The 23,173-nt window shown below is 44.5% G+C and overlaps 1 protein-coding gene across 27 annotated transcripts in view; it reads left to right on the top strand.

Moving 5' to 3' along the window:
* Cadps (calcium dependent secretion activator) overlaps window positions 1-23,173 on the top strand; it is a 436,391-nt gene that overhangs the window by 351,788 nt on the left and 61,430 nt on the right. For 22 of the 27 annotated variants that reach the window (XM_050161168.1, XM_050161171.1, XM_050161161.1 and 19 more), the window contains 3 exons: window positions 1,606-1,753; window positions 9,759-9,833; window positions 10,734-10,817. In XM_050161168.1, coding sequence (XP_050017125.1) covers window positions 1,606-1,753; window positions 9,759-9,833; window positions 10,734-10,817 — 307 coding nt within the window. Of the gene's footprint in view, window positions 1-1,605; window positions 1,754-8,857; window positions 8,873-9,758; window positions 9,834-10,733; window positions 10,818-23,173 lie in introns of all 27 variants that reach the window. The other 5 variants (XM_050161173.1, XM_050161167.1, XM_050161166.1 and 2 more) reach the window with 1 other exon arrangement.

Genomic DNA, 23,173 nt, shown 5'->3' with positions numbered 1-23,173 from the left:
TCCACGGGCTAGGAACAGTTCTCCTGTGAACAGAAATGTGAAAAGGGAAGACACTTGCTTCACTGGAAAGGAACGAGGTAGCATTTCCATTTCTCAGACTGGGCCGGAACTCGCGCCTAAGCCTCAGAAGATCAGCGCAGGGCCCAGTCCAACTCAGTACCCATCAGGCCCGCTTTCACGGAGCTAGAAAATGATGTATTTTCAGCAGAGCTTAAAATGATCATCATGGTTCGAAAGCTCCTTCAGTGCACTGAGTCTTTAGAAGCCAAGATACATTTATCTTTAACATGATCATATCATCTATAGGGGTGTTTTGGGGGTGTTTTTTTTCCCTTAGGAACTGGGCTTCCAACCTTAGAAATTATACTTGGCTTCCCTGCATGCACCCAGGGTGTGTTAGCAAGCTGGCATCCTTTCCTGAGCTAACTAGCTATGTGGTCCTCCTAGGCACCAATAGAAAAGTGTCACTGATTCCGCTTAAAGTAATGCCATCCTGGGAGCTGCATGGGCTCTGGAAGGTGGCAGGGGACAGTGCAGAGAAGCAATAGACACTGTTGATGAAAGGGGCTTTAATGACGCCACTCACTGGCCAGGTGCTTTCTCAAAGGACATGTGAGCCTGTGACCCACTTCTCTGAAACCTTTTTAAATGGAGCTTGTCCCCACTTTGCAGTGGCAGTGCCGAGGATGGGATCTCACACCTGTATTGCAAACTATCTATATTGGGATTGCTCTTCCTGTGAGGGCTTAGTAGGTTTCTGGTATCATAAGTTAGCCCATAATGTTACCAAAAGAATGTTACAATAGATGTATGCAATTCTTGAGTTGTATATAACATATATGATATTTCTATCATATAGTTGCATGTCAAGGATATGACTACATTTTTGATTATAAAAAAGAATATCTGCTTTCTGAAAAAGTAACGCTGGTCATGAAAACAAACTAAAGCCATGCAAACCAGTAAGCTAACCTGTGGTAATAGCTTCTAATTCATCCCTCTTCCCAAAGGTAACCATTTTCAATGGTTGGATATGTTCTCTTCTAATGATTCTTTGGCTGTGCAATCTAGTTTCTAGTTTTCACACAATATTAAAATAATTGGATCTCAAAAAGAGGTTTTTTTTTCAGTCTCTTTCAAAACCGAAAGAACAAACAATAAGGGGTCATTTAAGATTTTCTCCACATGGAGGTTTTGAAGATGAGAAGTTGCCTTTCTTGTGTTTTGTTTTTTATGAGAAGTGATTCGAGGTAGGCACTTGCCAAAGTGAGAGAAACTGCATATGTTGTAGAGCTATAATCGGGTTTTTTAATTCATTTATTCTCCTGCAATTAGGGTCCTCCATATCATGTAATCTATAGATAGAAATGCATCAGGCTACAGGTGTTCTGGGCATTGGATGAGGGGGTGGGCATGCATGGCGGTCCACATAAATAAGCCCTCCTTAGACGGGGAAGGCATTTGAAAAAGAACACGTGTGAAGTCATTGTGGACTGAAACCAGGTATCGCCTTCAATGTCTTTTTCACTAACCTCTCAGGACATGTCTCCTCTACCTTCCGCCCTCTGGATGCTGAACTGGTCTTTCCCTACTTTGTTTTAATAGAACCAGGATTGCGTTTGAAGTTAAGCTGCAAAAAACCAGTCGATCAACAGATTTTCGAGTCCCACAGTCAATATGCACCATGTTTAATGTTATGGTTGATGCCAAAGCTCAATCAACAAAACTTTGCAGCATGGAAATGGGCCAAGAGGTAAAAAAAAAAAAAAAAAAGACCTTCCCCTCCTCTCCTTCTCCATTGATCATATAGAAGAAAATGTCACAAATTCCTTTCTTCTACCCAGTCTGCTAGTTTCAGAAACACATTCAGCATCTGCAGGCGAAGCTGTGGATAAGTGTTCAGCATCCGTCAAATCAATTTCCAAGGCATGTGCCAGTGAGCATGCCGGTCACTTGGAAGGGTTCTTGGCTGGAGTCCAGTGGTCCTAAGGTTCCTTTAAGCTAAAGGATGTTTGGTGACCTTATTCAGTAGGCCATTATCTGCAGCAGATGTGAGACTGTCCGAATGCCCATCACTTCCCATGGGTAGTGTCTTAGCCCTTGAGCATCTGAACAGCAGGAAGGCTTCACTGCTGATCAAGTGACTCCCAAGCTATGCCAATAGGTTCTGCAGGCCCAGATCAACTCTCGGGCTTTTGATTTTCCCTAGAATGAATCGACTACGAATATTCCCTGACCAGAAGTTTCTTCCTTTGCAGAGTTTCTGATTCTAAAGTCAGATTTAAAATGTGAGGGAGAAGGAAGCAGCAACTTGGACTTGATTAAAGACGATCATGATCATTTTTCTCCGATGGCCTTAAGCCAGCTAGATATTCATATACCAATTTAGAATTAATTCAGTAACATTTCTGGCAACTCTATGCTGTTGCCAATTGGCATAAATTGCTCCTAAATCAGATCTTTCAATACCAGCCTTACATGCTCAGAATTTTTACTAAATTATATTTGCTCCTTATTCGTTATTTATTTTCTCCTTCGGCACCTTCCATTTTATATGTGGGTTGGTAGTGTTCTCTTCTGGCAAGATGTCCTCTCCAGCCTTGTTTCCCCCACAAGTGAGCTTCCTCAGCCACCCCGGCTAGCTTCTGCTCTAGCTGATATCTTTCAAGCCTTCCCGTGGAGTTAAGTTCTAGGCAAGGAGTCAATACAGGGCCCTGGGTTCTCATCCCCAAGCCGCTTTGCTTTAAGAGTAGGAACAGCGATTCCACAAATTCTCTGTGCGTCCACCTCCCAGGGTGTTCCAGAGGCTTCTCCCATAGTGTTTCAACCTGTCTGGAGTATGATAGAGGAATTAAAACTTCCGGTGGACAGTTCTTGAGGAAAGACATCCAAAATATACGCTGGCATCTCCCACACATGAACACACCAATACATGCACTAGCATGCAAACACAGACAGGAACACATGTGTATCACACCATATACACAAATGCACCTGCACACACATTTTTATACACATGTGAACCAATGCAGAAAAAGAAAACATGCACACAGGAATTTAAGCTTCTGTGGCACTCTCTGATGATGCTGGCATTGGTGGCTGTCCTGGAGGTCACATTTTGAGAAGCAGTGATTGATCCAAGGCTCTCGGTTGTCTGAAAATGAGCCAGGAAGAAGGGTTGGGACAATCGGAAGGGAGGCCTGGGTTGCCAGTCGCTCGGATAAGCGTCTTGTGTTGTGCTGCGAAATAAATTTGGATAATGCTGGCAGCCTCTTTGAGACTCAGTTTCCCCATCTGTAAAATGACATCACTGCTCTGCTTTTATCCTGCCTATTTTAGCTGCAGGATCAGTTCTTCATTCTTTATCCAGAAGCCTAGCACGGAAAACATAAAAATAGAGCTTATCAGGATGGAGGGAGGCCCGGAGCCCCAGCTGGTGATCTCCTCCTCTCCACCTTGCCACCTCTTCACACTGCCACTCGCCCACGCTTCCCTGGAGGAGTCTCAAACCTCTGGGTTTCACAGAACCCACTCTGCAGATCTCCCTGAGGGTTCTTGAAATCATCATCATGTCTCCCCAAGTCACTAACAATTCCTGAGTTTCTGCGTTTCTAGAGTGGTGTCGGTCTGGAACCTCCCCCTTCCCTCTCCCCTCTGCTTGTGCTCTGGCCGCAGCTGCTGTATTTTAAATCATCATAAAGCTGCATGCCTAGAGAAGCCACCCTTCAAAAGTACACACTTCTACAACTGTGCTGTGTTCACAGTGCCCTGCAGCCATCACAGTCAGTTACATGACATGTTCACGGTCCTAAAAGGAAACCAACCCATGCATCAACAGCCAGGGTTCTGTCAGTGTTCCCAGTTCTAGGTTGTTATCAACCTGTGTCCTGCAGATATGCCTGTTTCTGTTCTTGGGTTTTATATAAATAGAACCAAGCAATAGGTGGGTTGTGTGTGCTCTTTCACCTAGTCTCATGCTTTCAAGATCCATGCATGTTGTAGCATGTACTGTCTATTTGTGGCCGAATAATATTCCAGGATATAGACATACTTTTGCTCAATTTTTTAGCTAGGTTGTATTCTGCGCAAATATGTACATGATTTGCTTCTTTTCCATCCTGGTTCATTTTTAAATGTCCTTTCTGTGATAGCATAGTACCCCTCAGACCAAGGACAAAAAGAAAGCAAAGGATTTTTTTTTTCTTTTGAGATTGGAGATCAGTTTGTAAGTTTCCTCTCAGAGCTTTTGAGGTAGACACCTTGTCTGAGATTCACAAGGATGACCCCCGTCCTCGTAGACAATGGCCAACACCATAGGACTGGCCTCTGTGTGTGTGTCCTTAGGCGGTCCTAGATCTCTTCTCTGGGTTGACTTGCCTGCAGCCTTGTGTCAATGCCACTGTCCTTTTATATGTGACTAGACCAGTCACATTGCTGTGATCTCTCAGGGCTGGAGTCCTGGGGGTGATGGTGAGAATGGGGGAGAGGGCAGGGTTGTGCAAACTCCATTAAGAATCTGGTGAAAGCTATGGATCCATTTCCTAGGGAATACTTACAAATGGTATTCCCATATAATCTCAGGGACCCATAGAGTTTCTTAATCCAAACCCCAAGTCCTAGTTGAACACCAATGATGCTGTATCAGTTCACACCTGCCACGGTGGACTCCAGCTCTCGTCTCCACCATGGGTCACTTCTTCCCTAAGCTAGGGTGACCTTGGCTTAACTTTGGAGTCTGGTTTTCTTTAAAAAAAAATGTCCAATGATTAAATCACTAGAATCTGTGACCCTTCCTCTGGTCAAACTGCATTCTCTTAAACAAGTCACTGCCCATTGCTTGCTGGGTGACTCACACACAGCCTTTTTACAGTGGCGATACAGTATCCGGGCTTCTAGGTAAGATTAGGGTTGCAGCACTTTAAGGCTAAACAGTGGAGTCTTGATGGCTCTGGGCATAGAATTTAATAACGTAGAGAAGACTGTGTACTTTTTCTATTTTTTTCTCAACATTGTTTATATTTTTATAGATTTCTCAACACTTTTTACATTTATTTGTTTTTACTTCGTTTTGCATTGGTATTTTGCCTGCATGTATGCCTGAGGCATCAGATCCCCTGGAACTGGAGTTACAGACAGTTGTGGGGTGCCATGTGGAGGCTGGGACCTGAACCTGGGTTCTTTGGAAGAGCAGTCAGTGCTCTTAACCACTGGGCAATCTCTCCAGCCCCAACTCAGCACATTTTAAATGAAAATAATTTTAATGTTTGTACATGTATTTCCCAGAAGTGATACGTATACATCCAAACTAAATACCTATATGAAGGATTTATCTAACACTGGGTTCTAATCGTTTGTTCTTCCCCTAAGGATACTTGTTCCCAAAATAATGTTAGAAAGGCCTGTCAGTGTTTTCTTCTAAGTAAAATGAGCCAGAAGCACCTAAATGAGCAGCTTGTGGGAAGTGAAGCCTCCTAATGTAGCTAAAATGGTCAGGCTAAAACCAGATGTCATGGAACTGCTTCTCAGTAGCCTGGCACGGTGGCTGTCACCTGGACAGAACTTCAGAGGGAAATCATGTGAAATGATCCATACTTCACAGAATGATGGATGAGATTTACCATCCATTTGAATTTTTATAAAGGGGGCTTAAGTAAGATGACTAGGAAGATTCTAGAATTGAGAGATGAATGCTTGGAAACCACATGACTTCCATTTTCATGTGGGCTGTGCTTTGGAATATCAACCATTTAAGCCTGTATTACAGATCTCCTTTCTACTTCTGACCACCACTTGGACCCCATTCCCTCTGCCTGTTTTGGGCTATGCCTCACTAGCGAGGGGACGCAGTCTCCAGTTTGACAATCGCTCCCTGAATCTCACCGCCGGGAGAAAGTCTCATCTAAAGGCAGCTGTTGAGACATTTGCTCACCATACTTTTCCATCTTAAATATTTATTTTTTCATTAAAATTTTTGAAGTACCAATAGAGGGGAAATTGTGTATTAAATAGTTTCTCGCTTGGTCTAGTGTGTTTTCATCTCGTTTCTGAGGTCAGATGGTCTTCACAGAAAGATAACGTACACACAATCTGTTCCACAAGGCAAAATGTGCAGCGCAGGAAGTCAAGTGAGATGTTTCTCACGTAGTAATCCTGGATCTGCAGGAACTTCCCCCTCTTCTCATGCCCTGAGGACCAATGTATCTTTGAGCCACTACCACCATCATTTCAGGGCCTGGGTCAAGCGGACTCAACAGGTCAAGGAGAGACTTGGAAGATGCACGAACCTTCTAGGCTGCAGGTAGAATGGAATAGCGAGGCAATTTACAAAGGGCATCGTGACAAGAGCTAGCAGGGAAGATGGCAACTGGAAGGTTCCTCTGCATTTGCACCCACTCCTTGTTGAGGCTTCCCTTTGCACTGAACAATAGATCACCCCCAGAAAGAGCCAAGAATGGTGGTGGGAGAGCTCATTATTGTTCCAGAAAAGCAAGTTAGTCCAATTCATCACCTATGGCAGGAGGATCTGGCAACAGGTGTGGATTTTGCCATCACCTGAATAGCAATGGGGAATTCTTTGATGTTTAGTGCTCAGCGACATGAGGCACAGCGTCAGTATGAAGGCATAATTGCCATGCAGTGTATAGAGCTGAAGAGGGTTTAAAGAAATGTGCACAGCCATGTAGTCATGTAGTCACGGACTGATGAGGGAAGTAGTGATATGGCCATATAGCAATTCCCTCTTTCTTCTTTTTTCTTCCTTTCTTCCTTTCTTCTTTTTTTTTATATTTTTGAGTCAAAGTCTTACTCTTTACCCCACTCTGGACTCCAACTCATAACAATCCTTCTTCTCACACCAAATGCTGGGATTCTAGGCATGAGCCAACAGGCCAACTCCACATACTTTCTCAACTGTATATTCATGTATTATGTCAGTGCTTGGGTAAGTCGAGGTCAGTTTTACATTCAGAATGTAATTCTAGTTCTACTACAGCGGTGAGAAAGCAAAGTGACAGAGATCCCATGCTCAAGCTGACCCTGGAACAAAGAGGCAAAAATAACCATATTAAAACACTTAAAGTGAGGGGGTAGCTCAGTTCATAGAGCAGTTGCTATGTAAGCCTGAGGTCCTGCATTCAATCCCTGTTACCCACATAAAACACCAGGGATGGTGGTGTGTGTCCAGGCCAATGAAAGACCTGTAGACAGTGCTCTGGCCTCCACAAGCAAATGTGTAAGTGTACACACACACACACACACATCCTGCTTTACTTTATAAGCAAGATAAGATGTCTATTAGAACAGGAAGGTCATAATACTTATATATACAGTGTGATGATCGGGGAGATAGTGGGACTACATAGAATCAGCATGTGAAAGTATATCATGCCTAATAGGCTATGGTGTCCCTAACTTGTTTCCACACGGAAGGGCTTGTTCCTCACTAACCCGTTAGACACAAGACATAGACCTTACCCTGTCTTAGCGTACGGAAGACAATTGCCATCTCTTCCCATTTTACCACTTCCACCAAGGTTGTTAAGAGAGTGCGTCTATTCTTGTTGGTGCTCTTTGCTCGGTCCAAAGCCCTTCGTGCATTGCTTCATCTCGTGCTTAGCTCTTCCGGCTAAGCATCATGCCCTAATGAATTTAATAAATGTGACTCATTGATAGCAATCCAAAGGAAAGCTAATGGGGCAAGTCAGTCACGTGACAACCGAAAGTGAGGATCTGATTCTGGGTCTTATTTCAATACCTAAAAATGTGTTTGGAAGACTGTCAGTATTCCCATAGTCTTTTGCTTTAACATCTTTCTTTGTGACTCTGGTACAGAGTTCTGTGGATTCTTTTTCTTGTTTTTTTTTTTTTTTTTTTTAAGCTGCGGGTTTATGCTATTTACAAGTAAATTTATCTTGAATCCGGCAGTGTGGCCAACAGGGGTTCTGATTCATCAGGACAAAACACCATGGGCCATTTGCTTCTTTTTTCTCCTCCAGTCAACTGAAGGGAGGAGGAGGTTGCCTCCGTGATGACGTCATTCCTTCTCTGCCCTTTGTGGCTACTCAAGGAATTGACCACATGATAATATTTGAATTGCAACTACAGTTGGCAAAATGTTTTCGTATCTAGAAACTCATAGATCTTCAAAATAGCTCTACAGATCTGGATGCCAGGAAAGGGCTTGGGCACTGAATTCTTAAGTAATGTTATGTAACTGAGACAGACCAGCCAAACGTTTTTGTTGTTGTTATTGTTAAGTTCTGCTTTGTTCTTTATTGGCATATAGTTACACCCATTATGAACACATCTGATGTCTTGATATGTGGAAATCAATAGAAAAACATAGAATAGTCAAGTTGAGGTACTTATAATGTCCACTTCTTTAAACAGGGGTGGGGTTGGGGAGGGAGCCATCATGTCTCTCTTGGCTGTTTTTAAACACGGAGCTAACATATATTCGCCGAGGCTTGCTTAGCCCCATGTGGAAATCAGCAATCTGTATTAGCTTTCTCGCTTCTGGGTCCAGGTCTTAGAGCTGTCACCTGTTGGAGGTTTACAGATGAGGAAACTGAGCTCGATATGGAGGCAGTATGGCTTCTGCCCTCTCACTGGGACACTGTCCAGGCCTTCCAGGTCCAAGCCAATCTCTCATCTCCTTGCTCCTGCTCAATCATCCTGCTTGCCAGCAACCAGAGTATTGCCACACGTCCTATGTCTTATCTCTGTGTTCGCATAGCTTTCTGATGATGCTTTAATTTTCATCTTCTCATGTGTCCTTTTGTCCTGATTTTTATTTGCACTGTTCCTTTTTCTTTCTTTTTTTTTTTTTTTGGTTCCTAATTAATCATCCTTCTGAAAGTTTGCTAAAGAGTGGGTAAGTGCATTTTTCCTTTCCAAATAACAATGTTTTTTTGTGTTATTGTTTTTGTGTTACGGAAATACAAAATAATTCAAATGGATACTAAACTGTTCTAATAAATGTCAAGGAGCTGGCATATAATAATTTGTGTTGAAATTGCTTTTCCTTTTCCCCTGGCATTTACAGCAGATTTTTTGTTTGTGTGGGGGTTTGTTTTCACATTACTATTTAAATTTAATCGACAGCACCGGTTTGGAAAATGATTGGAAAAACTTAGCTACAGCCTCAGCAGAAGGTCTAGCCTGGGTCTGCTTGTTGCTGAACAGGAAGAAAAGGAAAACAAATGTGTCGCTTATCACAATGGCTTAGAAAGAGACATTTTATCTGGACTGAGTCACGGCTGTAGTTAAAACTGATGTACTCTGAGGCATACACCCAAAGTACCTAGCAGGTTTTTGCAAGATCATTGTCTTAGTCAAATTCCCTTTGGAGGGATCACCAAAATTGCTGGAGTTACATCCCCCAGTAATTTCCAAGAAATACCATTCCCTTCCCAATGTACTAGATTACTATTGAATCAAGCTTTGTGAAATCCAGTTCAGCACACTGCCAGGCCATTAAGCCGGCCACGTGTGCTGCTGTGTATATGGGCCCCCACACATCAAAGGCGCCTGAAGCCTTAGATGAGGAACAATGAGCATGATGGGTTTTTTTAAGCTCTTTGGGCATCTCGCTGTCAAAGACCAGAAGTCAGAATATTATAGCTGCTTCTAGGACTGTGAGAGCAAACTAGGTCTGCAAGTCGGGCTTTATTTATAGATCGTATAGTCTAAAAGCCATGACCGCATGCAGCACTGTCAACCTCCCTGACATGCTAAATGTGTCTTTCTGTCTTCTTTAGCATCAATACCATTCAAAAATAGATGAACTCATTGAAGAAACGGTTAAAGAAATGATCACACTCTTGGTGGCAAAGGTAACCTTCGGCTTCAGGTGGAAGGGGGCATTGTGAGCGTTTCTTTGTTGTGTCTGCATTTCCATTAAAATGTGACACGTTAAAAAAAAAAAAAGTTGAGCTGGGTGCTCACATCTCTCAAGAAACGAGATTGTACATCACCCAGCCCCAGCTTGCGAGCATTTTCTGATGTTCGTGAGCTGTGTGAAGATCAATTGGTGAGGCGGCATATGTTAACTTAATAAGAATGTGTCCCCAAACGTCGCACTAGGTTATGCAGGAAATGTTTGTTTTGTTTCTCAGCACTGACAAAGTTAGATTTTAAAATACGTAAAGTGAAGCGGTAATAAGGAATTCTGCCATCCCGAAAACCCCTTTCCCTCTAGTTTCACATGCAGTGAGAGTCATAATAAAACAGAAAAGTCAGATAAAGCTATTTCAGTCACCCTCATGAATTATAGAATTTTAACTAAGTAATGCTGAATGGGAAGACATTTATATTTGCCAGTGCTAAACTTCTGTTTCCCCCAAATTACTGATAAAATACAAATAAAAATAGATTGGATTAAATGTAGTGCTAATATGTAATGTAAAGACTGCTTTGCGCAGTTTGAGATTTTGAAAAAGTGCATTTAATATTATCGCATGCTATATGCAACGCAATAATATTTTGTCACTTTGCACTTCTGTAACACTCCGTATTTGCAATCACATAATAATGAAGAGAAAGCCGGATAAGTCAAATATTGCCGTGCAACGGCAGCCTTTTCCTTTCTCCAAAGTGAGAGTTTTAAAAAAAATGGAATGCAGAAACGAGCAGGGGGCTGAGTCCTAGCCTCTGAGTGGCGAGGACATGTTGCTCTTTCTTGTAAATCAATTGTAATCTGAAGTAATAGTTTTTCCTCTTTGCTGTCTTACCAGTTTGTAACGATTCTGGAAGGTGTCCTGGCAAAGTTATCCAGATATGACGAGGGGACTTTGTTTTCTTCTTTTCTGTCATTTACGGTAAGTAAAGAGCATCCCAATTTTCTGGTTGTTGTTTGAGTTCAGCTGTTTTTCTGCACGGGTGAGAAGTCCTGTGTGGTTTGGTTTCGGGGCGGCAGTGTGTGTTGTTTCTATTCAACCAGGAATGTGACATGTTAACGCTGGAGAAGAGGCGGTAACGGCAGACAAACTCTCGGTTCCGTGTCCTTGTGGATGCACCATATGCACACACATCCAGAGTAGCCTGCCTTTCCCCCACTGGGCTGTGGCAGGAATGCAGTGAGGGCCACCATTCTTACTAATAAATACCTTTAGGGATTGTATATGACGTATGATTATATGTGACCTTCAGCTCAGCTAAAACTGCAGGTGCCTTTTTTGATGGTCCCTGCTCTCCTAGTTACATTTTTCTTAATCAAGTTAGTTGCACACATTTCAAGTCCAGACCTCATAGAGAAAGGAGGCTGCTTTTCCAAGTGGATCTGCCCAGTACACAGCCCCAGTCTACGGGAGTTGAAACATGGGGTCCCTACAGGCTGAAGGTGCTTGCAGCCCGTGGAATTCCTCTGAACAAGGACTTCTCCTGTTCTGCCTGCCTGGGTGTAGGAGCTGTTTGTGTTTATATCCTCCCAAGCTGCTGACATAGCCTTTCCAAATTCTTTGAGGTTCCGGTTCTGTGCTAAAATGAAATAAGGCCAAGGCCAAAGGTTAAGTATCATGGGTAGAATTCCTCATCTTTAGAGTCCCGCAGACCTGAGTTCAAGTCCCTTCTGCAATACTGACAAGCTGTGTGAGCCTCACTAGGCCTCTGAGCCCAAGTTTCCTCACCTGGAAGGATATGGGCAGTGGATATTATCTCCCATAATTCCATAGTATTACCATAACACCACAGGTGAAAGCATCATGGTCTTAGCTTATTAGGTAAGACTTGATAAAAAGGCATCTACTACTAATAACAAGTAATGAATATGATTACGATAAATTACAATCATACCTGCATACAACTTCTTTCGGGACAAGTCCTAAAAATGAGTAAAGAAACAATTACAACCTATTTTGGTCCTCTCCTCCATTCATGTTTTCCGACCAGCGTTGACTGGTGGCATTTTAGTTACTAGATAGTATCCACCTATCAATTTGCCCAGCTTGTTTTGATGTGTGATGTGACCTTCCCAAACATAAGGATGAGTTAATCCAGGAGTATGATGATCTTCAGACCTGGAGTTCATTGTCAAGGGCAGATTGGGAAGCCGACAATGCCAAGGAATATTGTGTGCAACTTCCCTCTGCCAAATTATCTGTAATGTGTCGTCATCTCGGGGAAGGAATCTGCCTAGCCCACTCCTTTGACAAAGAAAGAAAGCAAGACCCACAGAGGGGGAGTCATTTGTTCCGAGGTCACATAGCAATATGTAGAGCAGGGACATGAAACCAACTCCCCTGCCCATTTGCCACCCCGGGTGGCTTCTGGAGAGAGTGGGATCCCGCTGTCAAATGCCTGACGCTGGAAGGCAGATGGGCGGGCTCATGAGTGGGAAAGACCCACAGAGAAGGATTCAGGGCACATGAGTTGGAAATAGACAAGGGCTCCTCACTGCAACTGTGGAAACGATGAGGAAGGGGGGTGGAACTAAGCGCAAGATTTCTGCACACTCCTCCTAATGCCCAGAGAAGACACTTGCTTTAAAGACTTCATTTTGAGCCAATGTTTTCACTGTGGTGTATTTGAACCGATGACCCAGGAAGGCCCTTTTGCTTTGTGTTGCTTCCACTTTTGCTCCAGCCAAGACCCTTCTCTGAGATGAACTTTCCAAAAGATTTGTTCGCAGCTGGCTCAGTAGCAGCCAGATGAAGAATTCAGGGATCCCAGGAATCCCCGGAGGAGAGTGAGAAACCCAGACCAAAGTGTCCCGTGGTGGCTTTGCACCTCCGCTTCCCAAGCTCTCATCCTTCCTAAGACATTTTACAGCCTAGAGGCATACCCAGCGAAGACACTGCCATACCCAGAACATTCCAGACCTGTGCCGGGCCTGGAACGTCCCTCCTTGGTAACGCTCCTCCCACGTACTTGGCCATCCCATGGCCACAAGCACCCACTTCTCATTTGCAGCCTCCGTTCTGCCAGGATTCCAGTATTAGAGAGGGGGAGCTGAACTTAGAGGTGGCAAGAATATCTCTCCACACATGCATCCTGAGTTCCTGCCTAAATTGCAGAGGGCCTTTGAAGGATGCTGGCAGCCCAGTGGTGTTAACTTCCCAGGAATGGAATAGAGGTGAAAGGGTGGGGGCAGTGGTAAGGGGGGCAGGGGTAAGGGGGAGGCGGTAAACGAGATACGTGGGGAGCAAGTGTGGAAAGCAGCTGTGTATTCCAGGACCCAGGACAGAGGTGTGGCGCCTGTGCAGTCTGGCGTGCCTCCCTTTAATTCGGCTCCCGTTTTCTCCTGCCATTCTTCGAGCGAGCGTTACTGTGCACTTACCACATCCCCACCGCAGCAGGGCTGCCAAAGAGGAGCCATGTGCTCGGCCCCCCAGAAAGCTGACGCTCATCGACAGATATGCCACCCTGTCCCCCCTCTTTCTCCTGCTGAGCGCCTCCTTTCCTGGGTGGGTTTGATTTCGTGGTCCAAGCCAGACATTCTGGAAAACGTCTGCAGTGGCGCGGAGCAGGCAGGAATATTTATTTCTCATCTCCATCTGCATTGCTTCCTCTCTTGGAGAGGAGCTGGGGGAGGAGGGCGGATGAGATGTGGCTTCCCCGTGCCAGCCCAAGAGGCGCCCAAGCACACCCTCCTCTCCTCCTTCAGGGGCCTCAGCAGCAGTAGCAGCCCGGGATTGAGGGAGGCGGGTGCCTCTCGAACTTTTCAAAGATCAGCCCAGTTGGAAGATATAGTTAGCAACTATCCACCCATTCCCCTTGCCTGCAAGATGTGCTTTTATGGCAGCTGAGTGTTTGGAAAGGTCTCTGGCTTGTGGGTAGCTTCATGCTGTTCTTTTAGGAGGCCAAAAGGCAGGGCAAGCAGGTACCCAGAGCCTGCAAATATTTTACCCCTTTGCTCAGCCTTGTCCAGGGGTCAGCAGGAGAGCTGGTCCTGGAACCCAGTCATTCGCACAGCGTCTCTTTACAGAGCACTGATAGGTTGGGTAGGTGACGGGGTCACAGCAATGCTCCAAAAGATACTCTCCACCCTTTTGGGGTTTACATTTATTGATGGAGCCAGGCAGTGAGAAAGGAAAAGAATGAACGACCAAGGGGAAGAAAGCATTGCCTAAGGCACAAGCTGAGTAAAGAAGAAAGTGGAGGAAGATATTATTTCTACCAGGACAACCACACAATCACAATCAGAAACACAAATTTCAGAGCCAGCTGTGGGCAAAGAGGAAGGGAAGGAAATGTTTCTGGGAGCAGTAGTCACCAGTGGCTACAAAGCAATGGAGCAAGTGCTATTTCTGCAGCATGAGTTACAATAAACATGAAGACAGCGTGGGTTAGAGTAGCCAGGTTTGGGAGATGGAGACTGAGTTGGAGAGGTCAAAGGGGAAAGGTCCAAGAACTGTGATGTCAGACAAGAGCTTGTGTCAGACAAGTGATTCCCAAGCTTAAAGAGGAGTTCAGAGAAAAAAGGCAACCCCAAAGAGATAGAGCTAGGTAAGGAAACTCAGCTCAGCCCCTTAGCATAGAGCTGGGTGACCCAAGAGCAATGTCCCATCTCCTACACTTTAGCTGCCTCTACTCTGGTAGATAAATCCAGACATCTAAAAATAAGTCCAGGAGCTTAACTCCTGTTCCTTAAGTATTCGCTGATTGCCTGGCACAGACTAAGTAAGTGCTTTGAATATGTTTCTGGGACTCGGAGTGATCCATTCTACCAACACCCTTTAAAAACATGCTGCAACCAAGGCTCAGAGAGGTTGAGCCCCCACCCCAGCTCCACCTGAGCGTTCCTGTCACTAAGCTCCACTGACTTCCCAGTGGGGCGAAGACAGACATAGGATGGTCTAACTCCCATTGCCATACCCAAAGGACAGGGACATCAGATCCTCCAAGTCACCTGGATTTCAGCCAGATACAGCTCTTGCAAACACATCCATCCCAGTTACTTACAGAACATCACAGAAGCTTTCTGGGAATAGGAAGGGAAAGAAATCATTTTGAGACTGCCAGGAGCCTAAGTCCTACTGTGTGTCCAACCTTCCCTGTTTCCAATTGCTCGTGGCAGCTGGATTTTGCTTCTCACCAGGAATCAAGTGGTTTTTCAACTTGTGAGTGAAGCAAAGGGGAAATGGTTCATCCCTCTAAAAATGATGACAAAGGCTAGATCTGTTTGTTCCCTGAAGCAACAGTGACAGCTTTCGCAAGGAGCACCTTGAGACAGGTCTGTCGCTTTGATAAGGATCAGCAATGGAACAGAGGCGAACCTCCATCCTGAGGGAACTGTGGGCATGGAGGCAGTTGGAGGTTTAGAGCAGGGCGAGGGTGCGTAGCTGTTGGCTTAGGTTTTCTTGGTGCTCCAGTTTTGCTCTAGCTTTAAAAAGCACCCAGAGTGGGAGAGGTGGCTTCCTTAAGATGCGGACTGGTGACAGGTGGCTCATACTCATCACCAAAGGCTAAGAGCGTCAAGTTATCAACTGCTCGATTTTTGTGAGTCAGACCAATTGGCTAATGCGGCAAGTGGAATGTCCTGCCTCCGATGCAGCCGCAGGCATGAGTGTCAGGACAAACTTACTGATCCTGAATTGAGTGTTCTCCATGTGTTTTCTCCCATCCTCCTCACAGCCAGGCTATGTCATAGCTTCAGCTCTTATTTCCATGCTGTAGGTGAGGTCCACTGAGTTAGTCTCCAAAACTCATGTGAATATTTTAAGTTACTCTTTTATTATGGCACAGATGTACAGAACCCATTAATGATGTCACCCGGTGATGCTTCTAAGACCCACTGTTACTTTATTCCTAAGTGGAGGAAATGACTGTTTCGGGGAGTAGGGGAGGCTGAAGAGATAGTTCAGTGGTTAAGGGCATTTGATACACAACCTTGAGGATATGAGTTCAGATCCCAGCACCCACGTAGCAAACCCAGCATTGGATGGGGCAGAAAGAGGAGAGTTACTGAAGCATGCTAAATGTAAGCTTAGCCAAGAAACGTGAGCTCTGGGTTTATGGCAAGACCCTGCCTCAAAGGAATAGGACAGAGACTGGTGGAGGAGAATACCCCATGACCTACACACACACACACACACACACACACACACACACATGCATATGTACAGCACTCACACTAAATAAATAATAGAACAATAAAATCTGGGCAGCACAATTACTTTATAGATAATTTATTCTAACCATCCTGTTTTGAAATAACACCCATGCAGGAGACTTTTCACTTCCCCCACTGCCTTTGTGTTCCTACAGAATTTCTGGTTTTATTTTGGTCCTTTAGTCAATCCGTTTTCGAGTCCATGCTACATGCTGGGTACAAGGGGCTCAGTCATAAATAAAAGAGTCTAGGCCTCTTACTGTGTGCGTGGTGGAGATACGTTACCCATCAGCAATCACAAGCATCATCATTATTTGAAAAGTAGTCAGTGCAAAGGAATCGTAGAGCAAAGACACTCCACCTCTTCTTCAGAGACCAATGGAGAAAATGACTCGAGGGATGTGGACATGGTCCTGTATGGAGGGATACAGATGTGTCTGCAGATAAGTGTGTGCATATGGAAACCACGGGATAACTTTAGGTGCCCACAGGCCTGCTGTTCTCTCTCTCTCTCTCTCTCTCTCTCTCTCTCTCTCTCTCTCTCTCTCTCTCTCTATCTCTATCTCTCTCATTTGGGGTACAAATGAATACTGCCACACCCATATTTTGGTAGATGGGTTCTGGGGACTCAGGTTCCCTTGCTTACATCATTACTTGAGCCATAACCCCCACCCCAGGAATGACTCTTAAACTAGAGCTGCAAAGAGAATCAGCGTCTGACCTGGCGAAGCACGGATGTGGTTGAGACAGGGCACAGAGGTCAGCTCCCTGGTAGAGGTCAATGGCAAGCTGTGGTCTTCTGACCCTGTGAGCTGCCACTGGAAGGTGACTTGAAAAGCCCTGTGTAGTTCCCTGGTTCATTTTGCTCATCATGAACTAACAAAAGCCCTGTGCCCAGCCAGATTCCTGAGCTGAGAAGCACAGACCACCCCTGTCTTTCTGCTAGTCTACTTCATCTGCCACCTCTCAACATTTCAGAGTTTGGCTTTGGTCTTTGGGGTCTGTGGTATAAGAGTTGAACACCTGGTAGGATAGCCTCATTTCCGGTTTCTGGCCTTGAAAGTACAGCTGACAGTTAACACACCTGCTGACCAGAGCAACTTATGGAAGAAAAAGATACACATCTTTGAAGTTAGCTGACTCCTCTGATATTCTCTGGGAAAAGAAAACAGCCTTTGAAAACAAACAAGAGATAGATACAGTATTTTGTTCAGACTCTCAGGTGTAGAGAAAGCAGCTCACAGAAATTCCATCATAAAAGAAATACCTAATGACGTTTTGTGCAGTGTCAAGTAGGCTAGTTGGAGGTTATGGAGTCCACCGTGGCCTCTGTAACAGTGGGAGCTTGTTGCGGGACATTTAGAGAGTGATGTCAGAGGGCGAGCTGAGAGAAGTTGACAGGCCATTGGCCACTTCTGAGATGGGGTTCTGTTATCTGCAGTGTGAAACTGCTGGTGTCAGTATCACAGAGATCCTAGAACAACTGGACATAGAAGGAACCATAGACCTTTCATGTAATAGCACTTTTAACCCTGGACATCAGTGTACTAAGAACAGTCAGGAAGTTGAAGCAACCCAATCTGAATATTTCAACAGTGTTCTCCTGTTAATGTACTAGCCAGTTCTCCTCTCAGCCCAGACTTCTTAACATACATCAGGAAGCCATATTATGAGGATTCACCTTCTAGTCCATTTCTGTGTCTGCAAATGACCTTAGAGGTATTTTCCATCACACTTAGTGTATTTTAGCCTTTGTCTTTCACTTATACATAGTCTTTAGGACACTTCTCAATTAGTAAAAATATTGGTTAGGGCTAAGATTTAGATTGGTATTAGAGTGCTTGCCTAGCATGTATGTGGCCCTGGGTTTGAGCCTCCAAAAGAGAGGTAATAGATAGATAGATAGATAGATAGATAGATAGATAGACAGACAGACAGACAGACACACATATAGTAGATGACAGAATATAGATAGATAAGTGTATTTGGATGGAAGGATAGACATACATGAGAGAGAAAGCTGATAGCTGAAAGTTGGTAGAAGATAGATAGATAGATAGATAGATAGATAGATATAGATTGATAGATGATAGATAGATAGAGAGAGAGAGATAGATAGATAGATAGATGATAGATAGATAGAAGATAGATAGATAATAGATGATAGATAGATAGATAGATAGATAGATAGATAGATAGATAGATAGATAAAAGATAGGTAGACAGACAGATAGGTAGATAAATTAGTGGATTAGTGTGTCTAACTAATTACAGTCAGTTACTCAGTCAGCCACCATGTTTTAAATGATTTCTGTAAGTAAATTACTGAACCAGGAATGTAGGCAAAAGACTTTTAGCTGGGCATTACGCCTTTAATCCTAGTACTTGGGAGGCAGAGACAGAGGTATCTCTGTGAGTTCAAGGCCAGCCTGGTCTGCATAGCAAGTTCCCAGATAGCCAGAGCTACATAATGCCTGTCTGAAATTTTTTCTAAATAATGTATTTGACAAACATATAGGTATGTATTATGTCTCACACACACATACACACATGTATCCTAGACATTATTACCTATAGTACATTAATAAAGAGAACATCTGAGACTTTCTGACATAGTGTTTCCAGTGGTTGGCACTGTCTGCTTGGTTCCCACTGCTAATAAGATCCAATGTTCTTTGCTGCTTCCAGTATCCACATTTATATTGTTATATGAGCCACCTGAAATTGACCATGGTGGGTTTTCTGTACTATCAATAATAGCCAACATACCAAGAAGAAATTTGTCTGCTGTTACTGCTTTGGTGTTATGTTATTATTGTCTTTTTAGAGGGAGGCAGAGATGAATCAGGCATAGGATGTAACTACATTGTAGCTAAGATGGTTTCAGTGCTAGATACTATAAAAAATTTGGCATTAAGTATCCCAACCATATGTGAGAGGGTCGTTTTATCTGAACCCTCTTTTCACCTTTATCTTTATATCAAATATAATGTTTCTACTTAGTCTGATCACATTTTATACGTCCCTAATATTTATGTGTATCTGGGGGTGCAGGGAGCTCAGCTCAACCCTCTCAGCAAGCAAACATGCCTGCCTAGATTTAATGAGTTCATGTTATGTGTATATTTTTATTTATTTATTTACTTTAACCCTTTCTCTTATCTAGAGTGACACTGATTTCCCATTTACAGTAAAAATGGAGGAGGGTTGTGTCATTAAGAAGTTCACTCCCAAGTTAATCAGAAGAAGGATGCTCAGTACATAAACCATAAAAATGGGCCCTGGGCTATAGGCACAAGAAGGTGGGACAGGTTCTAGGAGTTTGAATGCACAGAAACTTTTCTACCCATCCCATGTGTCAGAGGACCGGAAGTGAGGTCAGAGAAGGTGAGCACATTGCATGCCCCCTCCCATTCACAGAAACCTCCTGTGCCTTCACCTTAGAAGAAGAGGGGAGCAAGAAGAAAAATCTCTGTTACCCAACAGACCTAGAGCATGAGTGTGGTAGGTACTGACAGACATGATCCATAGCCTGAGGGCTGGGGAGATGGCTCAGTCAGTAGCGCTGGCTGCATAAGTGTCAGGACCTCATTACAATCTCCAGTAGCCATGGAAAAGCCAGGGATGGTGGTACCACATGCTTCTCAGCCCTGGAGAGGCAGGCAGCCCTGAGGTTCATTGACCAGCCAGCCCTAGCCTAACCAGTGAACCATGGGTCTCAGGAACACGGGTTAAAACAAGCCCGTCAGCATCCGAGGAACAGACTTGAAGTTGATCTCTGGCACATTGCCACGAACACACACACTCTACTTCAAGTTCAAATATAGGAATCCTAGAGAGAAGTGAAGCATCGGGGCAGTGGTGACCATGGTGACCCCTTCATTCACAAGGTGTCTGTAAGCAAGAGCTCAGTGAAACCACTGAAGTACAGCGCTCCATGGGTGGAAAGTTTGGGGATCAAACTGTCAAGCATATCTCTCAGGGATAGGGTTTAGAAATAAATGACAAAAAAAAAAATTTATATAACAGTCAGGACAGTGGGATCTCTGAGCTGAACTAGGAACTCAATGCCCTTGCAGGAAGCAGTTGGTTTCTAAGGATATATTAAGGTAGGTTCCTGGTAAACAGAAATCTGCCTTACAAGATTCCTGAGGTACCGCGCACCGTGCCCCCGTGTCTGTGCTCGGTGCGCTATTACCCAGTTCCCGAGCTTCGGGCAAGGGGGCTGGAGGTTAAAATACACAGACACACACAGACAGAGAGACAGCGACATGGGTCATCCTTGAATTCCCCAAGAATGCCCCCTTTATTGTGTTCAGGGGCATATTATATAGAGATAGCCACGCCCCAGCCAAACCCACCAGAAACCACTCTCCTGCCATCAGGAACTCCTGAAGGTCTCCTGCTCAGAGCAGCTGTAGGCACTCAGATCAGGAGATTACAAGAAATTCAGGATCTGGGGTCTCACTGCTCCCAACACTGAGGAATGCTGAATTTATGCTTGTGTCCCCAAGAACAATCCTGTTTCCCCAAGCAGAGCCCTTTGTTTAGGATATTGTCACCAATGCTGCCGCCATTTGGGGGGCCCTCTTTGAACCTGTTGCTATTCAGGAGAATCAGCAGAGTCTTTGCCTGCTCAGCACCATGGTTGTTCTGAAGCTGGGCACAGAACGAGGCACCTGTCCTCTTGGAATTTGGGTTCTATTCAACTTCTTGTTGAGGCAAGTCCAAGGGAAAAATCAAACCCCATACATGGCAGGGCCGGGCCATGACCCCACTTCTAGTCAACACAAGTAGCTTTCATGCTTGCTTGGCACGTCTACGTAATTACAACTTTGTAATTCACAGCTCTGTGTTTCCGAGATGCAAGTGTGTCCGTGAAAGAGACAAACTGGGAAGCAGTGCAGTGTGACCTTTATGAGAGCAAGCCACGCAGGTTAGCTCCTGCTGTGACTAGCTGTGAGTCTTCTAGGAAGTCCCTCGACCTCCCTGAGCCTGTTCTCCTCATCTGTCTGTGTGAGGTTCATCACGCTCGGCACTTGACACTGCTCAGCCTCAACTAGGCTAGACTATGCGTACAAGGATACATGCATCCTTCAGGCTGAGCAGTGCAGAGAGAGGCTGGCTCTAAAGAAGTCCGCAAGCCTTGTCAAATTCCTGTCTGAGAAGGGAGGATTAGGACAGAAGCAAGGGAAACTGGAAGGAAAAATGGGTCTATTTGGCTCAGGCATCTGTTCAGAATCCCCCTGGGGTGTGGGGAGGGTTGAGAACATAGCCTCCTAAGATGTATTTTCCTAGCATGGCGCTCCAGCAAAGCAGACAGGATCATTCTCCTGCAGGGTCTACAGCTCCTGAGCAGGGTGTGGAATGGGGTGTTTGTGCTTTGGTAGAGACGGTCACCCACCTCCTGCCCAGCTCCCTAGCAGTGATACAGAAAGGTGGGGGCTAAGAGTAGGGTGTTGGTACTGTCTATTTGAATTATTTAGAGTTTCTGTTGCTGTGATGAACCGCCATGACCAAAGAGCAAGCTATTTATTTGGCTTACACGTCTGCATTAGCTCATCATTGAAGGAAGTCAGGACAGGAACCCAAACAAGACAGGAACCTAGAGGCAGAAGTTGATGTAGAGGTCACGGAGGGGCTGCTTACTGACTAGCTTCTCAAGGCCTTTTCAGTCTGCTTTCTTATAGAACCCAGAATCACCAGCCCGGGGGTAGCACCGCCCACAATGGGCCGGACCCTCTCCATCTATCTTTAATTTAAAATAATGCCTTGCAGGCTTGCCTGCAACCCACTTATGGAGGCCTTTTCTTAATTGAGGTCCTCTCCTCTCAGATGACTTTCGCTGTGTTAAGCAGACATAAAACTAACCAGCAAAGAAGTTAAATCGCAGCCAACGCTTATGAACATGGGCAACCCAAGTATTCACTGACAGCCTTGCCACCAGGGCTCAGTGTTCTTGTGTGCAGATAGATGTTTGGGGAGAAGCCAGAGTGCTCTCCTGCCTTTCCCTGGTCCCCTCGAGAGCTGCAGTAATTCTTGATCTGGAGAAGACCTTGAAGTGCATTCCAGAGTATTCACTATAGTTACACAACTACTTATGAAGTCTTGTTTGTGAAGAGTAAAAAAAAATAGAATGCTTTTTGCTTACGGTAGTCATCATTTAATCTTGACCTACATGCCTGAGCAACTTATCCTGTGGGAAACCTAACTGTGGCCACCATGAGAACCATCACTCACAGATAAGGAAACGGGCTCAGGGAAGCAGAGAAGTGTGTGACAGTAGAGGATCCTTTGCTGCCAAATCAAAGAAGCTCCAGTCGCAGCTCTTTTCTGTCCTGGCTGTGTGTTCCACGGAGCAGCTCAGCCTCCTGGAACCCGGTCTTCACACCCCCAAAATCAGGCAACAGGCTTAAAGAAGGAAAAGAGCAAACTAGGCGCCCAGGTAATGTGTGAGTGTGTGTGTACATATAAACCCATCCATATTTTCTACATGACTGCGTATTAATTGCTGTTTCAGAAGACATGTAGTGACTGAGAGAATAAGAGCAAAAGTTGAAATGTGGCCGATATTCTGTTTTCTTCTACCTTAACTTTTCAAAAATGTACTCTCCACTAGTGGGCCATTTAAGGAAACTTTCTAAAAAGATAGATAGATACATAGGTAGATAGATAGATAGATAGATAGATAGATAGATAGATAGATAGATATAGGTATAGATATAGATAATATTTCACTTCTTTCCTCATGCATCAATTCCAAAAGGAATTGATTATTTTTGAGCCAGAAACTACTCATAGGAAATTGCCAGTGTCACAGTTCTCATATCTCTAAAAACAGCACCCAGACGTGGGCCTCCCCTAAAACGCACAGAGAAAACGGCCTTGTGAGTGTGTGTGCCCACCTAGCATTGTGAGGGCTATTCTTTTTTTAACTGTGGTAAGATACACATGACCAAATGCATTGTTTTAACTCTTTTCTTTTTTTTTTCCTTTCTGTTGTATCAAGATGTCTTCTATTTTTATAATTTTTTTAAATTTATTTATTTCTTTATTAATTAATTAAAGATTTCTGTCTCTTCCCCCCCGCCCCCTCCCCCTCTCCTCCCCCCCCCCCCCCCACCT

Source organism: Alexandromys fortis, unplaced genomic scaffold (genome assembly GCF_014885135.2).
Source record: "Alexandromys fortis isolate MF-2015 unplaced genomic scaffold, M_Fortis_MF-2015_v1.1 scaffold_123, whole genome shotgun sequence".
In the NCBI taxonomy this organism is placed as follows: domain Eukaryota; kingdom Metazoa; phylum Chordata; class Mammalia; order Rodentia; family Cricetidae; genus Alexandromys; species Alexandromys fortis.
This window is presented reverse-complemented; position numbering and strand designations above follow the sequence as displayed.